At 41.5% G+C, this 10000-nt stretch overlaps 1 protein-coding gene across 4 annotated transcripts in view; it reads right to left on the bottom strand.

The window, feature by feature from the left end:
- Positions 1-6100: 6100 nt before the first annotated feature.
- Positions 6101-10000, bottom strand: part of LOC310719388 (protein RIC-3) — a 12043-nt gene continuing 8143 nt past the window's right edge. For 3 of the 4 annotated variants that reach the window (XM_083529059.1, XM_083529060.1, XM_083529061.1), the window contains exons 5-6: positions 9946-10000; positions 6101-8130 (exon numbers count right to left, since the gene is read on the bottom strand). The exon at positions 9946-10000 is cut by the window's right edge and continues 46 nt beyond it. In XM_083529059.1, the coding sequence (XP_083385185.1) occupies positions 7775-8130; positions 9946-10000 (411 nt within the window). In that variant the 3' untranslated portion in view covers positions 6101-7774. The remainder of the gene's footprint in view (positions 8131-9945) is intronic. The other variant, XR_014531460.1, reaches the window with a different exon arrangement.

Here is a 10000-nt window from a genome sequence, read left to right as displayed (position 1 = left end):
CCTTAGATGTTATGAGGAAGAAACCTTGAGAGGAACCAGACTCAAAAGGGGAACCCATCCTCATTTGGGTGACATCAAGAGTTTGATCATAAATCTTATAACACTACAGAACACTGGAGAGTGAGAACTAACATGAGCACTGGAGTATAAGATTATAAGTAAATGTTCTTTCTACAGTCTTTGGTATAAAAGTAGGAGCTACTGAGCTCAACATTTGGGATCATCACAGATCCAGCATCAGCTTCTTCATGCCAGAGCCTTTAAACACTCCAGGAGGTCCAATGTCAAAACCACACATGTAGTGGGATCCAATTGGCACTGGTACGTCTCTAGATGGTTCAGGATGTTTGCGAGTTCCGCATCTACTTCTTTAAAGTCCATAATCTTCATGAGGTGGGAGGTGACTGGAGCTGGAGCAACCTCAGGGTGTCTCGGGATGGGGAGAGAAAGAGAAGCAGTGGAGAGGAATTAGCGTAGCTGCTGTTCATGATATTAACAGCACAAGTTGATAATTCTGTAAGCGATCTAGGAGAAGATCAAGGTCTATAGTGTCGAACGCAGCACTAAGATCTAGTAAAACTAACAGAGAGATGAAGCCTTGGTCTGAAGCTAAAAACAGGTCATTAGTGATTTTAACTAGAGCAGTTTCTGTGCTATGATGGAGCCTGAAACCTGACTGAAATGTCTATCTTCAGATTTCACTGTAGTTATAAGGAGTCTCAGTGGCTTATACACACACACACACACACACACACACACACACACACACACACACACACACACACACACACACACACAGAGCATTCAGAAAGTATTCAGACCCTTCAGATAGATTTTCCTCATGAATCTGTACTCAGTTTCCCATAATGACAGTGAAAACAGGAATCTGTACATTTATTAAATTAAAATAAAAAAGATCTGGTGAAGGCTACAAACCATTCTGCTGCACTGAAGATTCCCAGGAGCACAGTAACCTCCATAATCCTCAAATGGAAGATGTGTGGAACAACCAGGACTCTTCCACGAGCTGATCTCCAGACCAAACTAAGCAATCAGGGGAGAAATAAACCTTCACGGCACTGATATGAGCTTTATGGCAGAGTGGCTAAATGAAAGCTTCTCCTCAGTGAAAACCTATGGAACATCACTGAAGGACTCTCAGTCTGTGTAGAAAAAAGTTTATCTGGTCTGATTCATGAAATTCCGGAGTAAGAACAGGAGCTTTGAGGATGGATTGGACTGTAGTTGATGTCAACAGTCCCCTACACTGACTCAGGAATACAGTTCGCTTCTGATCATCATCACTGCACCCCGCAACATTGTATATCTGCTTCAAATGGAATATGATCATATAACCCCAATCTTATCGTCCTTACACTGGCTTCCTGTTAAGTTTCGAATAGACTTCAAACTACTGCTTCTTACTTATAAAACACGAAATGGTTTATCTCCATGTATCTTCAGTCTTCTAACACGCTACAATCCGTCACATTCTCACCTTTAGCTCCTAAACTCTGGAACAGTCTTCCTGACAGTGTTCGGGGTTCAGATACACTCTCCCAGTTTAAGTGCAGATTAAAGACGTATGTTTTTAGCGAGTTCTACACATAACACACATCACATCATAACCTTGTGCTCCAGAACATCTGATCACATCACATTATCAACTTGTGCTGTTAATATCATGAACAGCAGCTACGCTAATTCCTCTCCACTGCTTCTCTTTCTCTCCCAATCCCGAGAAACCCTGAGGTTTGGCCAGCTCCAGTCACGTCCCACCTCATGAAGATTATGGACCTATGGGTGATCATGGAGAAGTAGATGAACACGGACGCACCAAGCTGCAAGCAGCTCCGTCTCGTGTATTTTTGCTTTCGGAAGAGCGCTTTTTTCCCTGTTTGAGAATTTGAAAGCAGTGCGTGGAGGACATTCCCACCAGAACTACGAACACACACAGTACATTAACCACATTAAGGTACGTAATTTCTCTGCTATGGCGAACATCCAGTCCATCCAGTGTGTGAAGTGCGACATTTTTAGTCAGTCTCTCTCCGTTGTCAGCGATAAATTTATCTGTGAGAAGTGTAAGTTAGTTTGCTCTTTGACGGAGAAGATCTTAGAGATAGAAGAGCATCCAGGGTCTAGAGAGAATTAGTGAGTGCGAGAGCAGTCCAGGTTCTGCAGGAGAATGTCTGGATGCCCTAGGTGGAGTTAGCATGGGCAGAGTACTCGCAAAGCCAAAGCTAACACTCCACTTCACGTGTCCAACAGGTTCGCTCTTCTCAGTGAAGCAGGGTGTGGGCTTTCTTTCTTTATTTTGAAATTTGTATTGGAGATTGCATGAGTGATGCAGGATCATGTGGTCACAGGTATAATATGAAGTGCTTTCCTGCAAGCTTTGTCACGTGTAAGGGCGAAGGTAGAGCTGACGTCATTTCCGTGCGCCCTCTCTCTTTTGCGGAATGTGATAGCGATGAGAGGTATGATTTATCAGCTCTTCAGGAAAAGTTAGAAAAGGTTTTAGAATAATGTTAAATACTAATCGGTTAAGGAATTTCTGTGTTGAACATGATTCGGTTAATTTTTCTCCTGATTTACGGTTAGAAATTCAATTGATGAATGTGGTAATGTGTATAGTTATTTTTAGAATTATTTCGGGTAATGGCCGCCATTACACGTGCGGCATTCTTTAGTTGAGTTAAAAAAATAATTTCATTGCTATAAATTTGATTGATTGAAGATGCATTTTATTTTTAATGATCCATGAAGTTGTACCTAATGTATTTTCTGTTAAATGAATACACATTGAGAGAATCTGTAATTATTTACAGGCACAGAGTCCAGAGATTCTCCATTCATTATCTGATGCTGTCTGTTGTTTCAATACAGGTATGTAAATGGATCATTATGGTATATGTAATATTGTTATTATAGTTTAGAAATTGTTAAGGTATGGTGCGTTCTCTCTCTTTTGCGGAATGTGATAGCGATGAGAGGAACGGCTGGACCAGAGATTCTCCATTCATTATCTGATGATGATCTGATGATTGTTTCAATACAGCGATGAGAGAACACAGAAGCTGGAAGTAAATCATATGACGATTGTACCAACGTGTGGAGTCTTTTTAATTTAAAAACGCACACAACGCAGAGCAAACCCACTAAACTCGTACTCACTTCACACACCCATGACTTCAGTACCACTCACATTACATCACTTCATTACATTAAACTTTTTTGCACATCTTTTCTGAACTGCTCCTATTTTGCTATTTTGCACAACATTTTTGTTTACATTTTGGCTACTGTTTAATTTTGTTCACTTTGTCTCGTCACAACAGGTTTACTGGTTGTAAACCAGAGCTATTTTGTGTTTTGTCCTGCACTGTTCTGTGTTGTCTTGCACTGTCTTGTGTGTCTTTGCACTGTTTGCAACAGGTTACACACATGCACTTGCTAGTCCTTAACCCTGTGTTTTCTGTTTCTGTGATTGTTGTTTAATGTAGCATCAGGGTTCTGGAGGAACAGTGTTTCATTTCACTGTGTACAACATCAGCTATATATGGTTGTAATGACAATAAAAGCTTCTTGACTTCACTTGACTTGACTACACCAGGAGCCAGGGAGCCGGACATAGCAGGTCAGCTTAGGTTTTTAGGAAAGCACAGGTTCTCTAAGATAAGCGAAAAGTATTCCTGAGTCAGTGTAGGAGACTGTTGATATTAACTACAGTCCAATCCATCCTCAAAGCACCCGTTATTACTCCAGAATTTCATGGAACCACCCAAGGCATTGATGAGAAACCGTCCCAAGCTGCACAGAGTGGCCTCCAGTCGAAGAGAACACTATCCAGAGGCAGACCACGGAGGGGAGAGGGGCAGAAACAGTGGTCACTGGAACCTCAGGAGCATGTTTAATTTGACAGAGAGAGAGAGAGAGAGAGAGAGAGAGAGAGAGAGAGAGAGAGAGAGAGAGAGAGAGAAGAGGGTGACAGGAAGAGAAGGATATGGATTATTATGTGTCTTTATTTTTGTATGAAAGTTAATGTCACTGTGCAGTTTGGACTCCGGCAAGACTCGCTATGGCAGCATAACTACAAGGGAGAACCAGTAGGTAACACTAACATGAGGGATCTCTGGGATAAGAGACGACCCACCACACCACCATCAACAAACCTGAGTGAACATGTGAGAGTGAGGAGAAGGCAGAAACACAATCCAGAAACACCATCCAGAGATGCAACGGAATCTGAAAGTTTGCTTCTAGCTGCATGTGGTCCTAGTAAAAGTTCTTCCATCTTATCTGAGTTGAGCAAAAGAAAGTTATCAAGCATCCACTGTCTAATGTCCTTTACACACTCCTCAACATTGTTAAGCTGATCTCTCTCATCTGGCTTTGCTGAAATATACAGCTGTGTATCATCAGCATAGCAATGGAAGCGAATCCCATGTTTATAAATAATTTCACCCAGAGGCAGCATATATAAAGAGAAAAGCAGAGGGCCTAAGACAGATCCTTGCGGAACACCAAACTTTACCTCAGAGAGTGTGGAGAACTCACCATTTACATCAACAAACTGATAGCGATCAGTCAGATAAGACCTGAGCCAGGAAAGAGCTGTTCCCTTTATTCCAACAACGTTCTCCAGTCCAGCAAGTAGCATAGTGGGATCAATGGTGTCAAAAGCTGCACTGAGGTCGAGCAAAACAAGTAAAGAGACAAAACCCTGATCAGAGACCAATAACAGTCATTTACCACCTTAACTAACGCCGTTTCTGTGCTATGATGAGGCCGAAATCCTGACTGATACATTTCATAAATGTTCTTCCTCAGTAGATGTGAGCAGAACTGCTGTGCTACAACCTTTTCTAGAATCTTGGAGATAAAGAGGAGATTTGATATTGGACTGTAGTTGGACAGCTGACAGGGTGAAGGTCAGGTTTCTTAATTAGGGGGTTGATACTGCAGTTTGAAGGATTTAGGTACAAAACCAGTGCTAATGGAAGAGTTTATTATTTTAAAACAGGTTCAATTCCCTCTGGAATGATCTGTTTGAGGAAACTTGTAGGTGAGGGATCGAGAATGCAGGTTTGATGAGGAAATAAATGAAATGAAGTCGTTCTCATGAATAGAAGTAAAACTTTGTAATTGATGGTCTGTTATAATGACACTGCTGTCTACAGGGTTATTTATAAAATAGTCTGGATTTATTTTAATCCTCTGGATTTCTTGTCTGATGTTTTCAACTTTATTATTAAAAAAGTTCATGAAATCATTACTACCTATTGATGGTGTGCATGTGAGTGCAGTGCTTTTATTTCCTGTTCATTTTGCTGCAGTACAGAATAAAAATCTAGGATTCTGCTTGTTATTTTCTATGAGGGAGGGTCTCTTATCCCAGAGATCCTCATGTCTGTGTTTCCTTCTGTTTCTCACTTTTAGTTCTGCTGCTGTAGCGAATCTTACCAGAGTCCAAACTGCACAGTGACGTTAACTTTCATACAACAATAAGGAGACTTAATAATCCATCCATCCATCTATCCATATCTCTCTCTCTCTCTATCCTCCTGAGGTTCCAGTGATCACTGTTCCTGCTCCTCTTTCCTCCTCGGATCTCCCCACTTCGTACAGTCCTGCCTCTGGATGATGTTCTCTTCAAATGAGGCAACTCTGTGTAGCTGGGAACGGTTTCTTGGGTGGTTCCATGAAATTCCGGCGTAAGAACGGGAGCTTTGAGGATTTGGACTGTAGTTAATATCAACAGTCTGCTACACTGACTCAGGACTACAGTTTGCTCTGATCTCCATCACTGCACCTCAACATCATTTATCTGTAATAAATGGACATTCGGTGGAACCCAGATGAGGATGAGGTTCCCTCTTGAATCTGGTTCCCTTCAAGGTTTCTTCCTTCTGCATCTCAGGGAGTTTTTCCTTCACCACAGTCTCCACCGACTCGTTCATCAGGGACAAACTTACACTTATAAAGAACATCTTCATTTTATCACCACATTATCAGTGTAAAGCTGCTCTGAGACCATGTTCATTATTAAAAGCTCAAAACAAATAAAAATGAATGGAATTAAATTTGAACCATGTTGTTTCCTCTGCTGTGTAATTATTTTATTTAAGGCCTCAAGCAGCTTCTAAAAATAACAAACACTCAGTAATTCACAAAAATGCAAAGCCAGTAAAAATGCACAGTAGCGCATTAGCATGTAACAATACAGTGTTTTTCCTGTATGATAATCACCCGCTCACTTTACAGATTATTAGCATGGTAACATTTATAATCATAATGCTAACGATTAATCAGCGCTAGCTAACACACGGGGTAAAAATTAGCTTAGTAATTAGCGAATAGCACAGCGCTGTTCTGGTGCTCTAATGTGGACGACTGATTGCTTTAACATCGTGAGCATTGTGCTACGCTACGTCCTGCGCCGCTACACATCAAGATCGTCACTGACGCTAAAACTCGCCAACACGCTCGTCATCATCACAGCAGCAAGCACAGTTACACAAGACTGAAATCACACTGAGGATAATTTACAGGTTAATCATTTCATCAAAATTATAAACACGACCATTTACTTTACCATGCGTTTAACTAAAATAAGAACGTGATGAGGTAGTGCAGAACCTGCTCATCGCTTCATCTCAGGATTGTCATTCACCTCCATGCAATTCCTCCATTACACACACACACACACACACACACACACACACAGCTAACCAGCAAAACATTTACAATCTGAAAATTGTAAAAATTCATTTTTTGATTTAAAACAAAGAAAATGAAAGTGTGCAAAAAAAGTGTAAAAAATACAATGTCAGGCACACAAAGCCCCGCCCCTTATTTCCTGACCACACCCAGTCATAGTTTAACTTTACATCATAGCCACACCCAATTACACTTTACATGTTATTTAATTATTTAATCAATTATAAAAAGTGATTAAAACAACAACATAGAACAACCTGAAATAAATTAATCTTAAACCCCACCCATAAATAATAGACCATTTCAGACCAGGCCCATCTACCATATTCCACTGTAGATCATAGGCCACGCCCACATTCACCAGCACTATTATTTTGGCCATGTCTGCAGGAATATGTTCTTGTTTGAAAATGCATACGTGTCTGTTTTATCCTTCCGTACACAGCGAGACGCCGTCTTCAGTCAACAAAAATGTAGATTTTCGAACGCTAAATTAAAAACGGCGTTTAATGTCGCAGTGAAAACTACACATTTTTTGTCATTACTGCGACATTTCAAAGAGCCGGAGCGTAAATAAACGCCAGGCGGAAACGACACGTGTCGAAGCGCCTTATGTTTTGCAGTGCAGTACAGAGACGTGAGTGTGTTCAGACGTTTCAGTGTGGATGAGCAACTTTGGGAAAACAACGCAGAGCGTTTCTGATTCAAATGTGTCTGGATTTGTGTAGACGTGCAGGTCACATGACTAAACAGGAGGCTGTAAGTTTTATCATCATCTTCTTCTTAATAACGACTCAGATCTTCTATAATTGACCACGGGGGCGATGTGAGCGAGAGGAAAACGAAACATTCTGAAATGATGAAGTAATAAAGCGCAGTATGAAATAAAAGGAAAGTGTGGTGTAGTGTTTCAGTGCAGCTCGCGCTTTTACGTAACAAACCTCTTTCATTGCAGCACATCAAAGCATTTTATAGCAACATGAAATAATTCAATCATTCTAAAACGTTTAAACGCACGTTTCATTCATCATTAACAAATCCACACAAACGTCTACTCGTGTCTGTTACGTCTTCGAAGCCCCGCCCCCAGCTCGTCAGGACACATTTTAGCCACGCCCTCTTCATTACTGTTGCCTCCCTGCTCCTCGTTATACAAATCCTCATCACACTCCTCCGTAGCCACGCCCACTTTCTCATCATGCTCCCCCCCGATCTCCTGGTCATGTGTTATAGCTCCAGCCACTGCGTCCTCACGCTTCCCTTCCAGAGACGGCATATCGAAGTGGCTCTCGTCTGCGTCGTCTCTCTCTCCTGCTGTGTGTGGTTTGGGGTTCATTTCCGAGCCAAGGGTTTCCATGGCGCTTAGCGACTCGATCAGGTTGTCAAGGTTACGCTCACACGACGCCTCTGAAAGCACAAACAGGAAGTGAAGGCCAACATCTCGACCAATCAGAGGGGAGGTGTTCTGTTTTCTTCACACACACACACACACACACACAGAAAGCAGAGTGCAAACACACCGTCTCTCTGCCTCACACAGACACACACAAAAGACACACACACATACACAGAGACACACGCACACAGATGGACACAAAGACACAGACACAAAGACAGATACAAAGACTCACACAGATGGACACACACGGACACACACACACACACACACACACAGACACAGAGACACATGCACACAGACAGACAGGCATACACACAACCTCACACGTGTTTTAGAAATAAAAAGACAGTAGAAATACACATTTCACAGTTTTATTCAAATAAGACGTGTCCATATCAGTTCATTATATTTAAACATAAATGTTTTGTTTATTTCAGTGTGCTGACGGTGTGTTTCCCTGGACAAATTAAGAGTCACAAACCCCAAAAGCGCACACACACACACACACACACACACACACACGCACGCCCACGCAACACGGATGCGGTGAACCCAACTGGTTTCCTTCAACCAAAATCACACCTCTGAATCATTAAAGCTCCTGAAGAACAGCTTCACTTCTCTAACATTGTAAAGGCTTCAATATACAACCCCAACCGTCAATCCTAACTCTCAATCCTAAACCTAATCCTCAATCTTAACTCTCAATCCTAAACCCAATCCTCAACCCCAACCGTCAATCCTAACTCTCAATCCTAAACCTAATCCTCAATCTTAACTCTCAATCCTAAACCCAATCCTCAACCCCAACCGTCAATCCTAACTCTCAATCCTAAACCTAATCCTCAATCCTAACTCTCAATCCTAAACCTAATCCTCAATCCTAACTCTCAATCCTAAACCTAATCCTCAATCCTAACTCTCAATCCTAAACCTAATCCTCAATCCTAACTCTCAACCCTAAACCTAATCCTCAATCTTAACTCTCAATCCTAAACCCAATCCTCAACCCCAACCGTCAATCCTAACTCTCAATCCTAAACCTAATCCTCAATCCTAACTCTCAATCCTAAACCTAATCCTCAATCCTAACTCTCAATCCTAAACCTAATCCTCAATCCTAACTCTCAATCCTAAACCTAATCCTCAATCCTAACTCTCAATCCTAAACCTAATCCTCAATCTTAACTCTCAATCCTAAACCCAATCCTCAACCCCAACCGTCAATCCTAACTCTCAATCCTAAACCTAATCCTCAATCCTAACTCTCAATCCTAAACCTAATCCTCAATCCTAACTCTCAATCCTAAACCTAATCCTCAATCCTAACTCTCAATCCTAAACCTAATCCTCAATCCTAACTCTCAATCCTAAACCTAATCCTCAATCTTAACTCTCAATCCTAAACCCAATCCTCAACCCCAACCGTCAATCCTAACTCTCAATTCCTAAACCTAATCCTCAATCCTAACTCTCAATCCTAAACCCAATCCTCAACCCCAACCGTCAATCCTAACTCTCAATCCTAAACCTAATCCTCAATCCTAACTCTCAATCCTAAACCTAATCCTCAATCCTAACTCTCAATCCTAAACCTAATCCTCAATCCTAACTCTCAATCCTAAACCTAATCCTCAATCCTAACTCTCAACCCTAAACCTAATCCTCAACCCCAACCGTCAATCCTAACTCTCAATCCAAATGCCAACCTTCACCCCAGCCCTCTCCTAAAAACTCAACCCTAACTCCAACCCTGATGGAAAATTTAATTGAATCATTTAGAAAGTGTGTGTGTGTGTGTGTGTGTGTGTGTGTGTGTATACCTGTTGGTGCATACTGCATGCCTCGTTTCTTCATTAGGTGTCTGATACACTGCAG

Source organism: Silurus aristotelis (assembly GCF_946808225.1).
Source record: "Silurus aristotelis genome assembly, chromosome: 24".
NCBI classification, from domain to species: Eukaryota; Metazoa; Chordata; class Actinopteri; order Siluriformes; family Siluridae; genus Silurus; species Silurus aristotelis.
The sequence above is the reverse complement of the archived record's forward strand: the minus strand, read 5'-3'. Positions and strand labels throughout refer to the sequence as shown.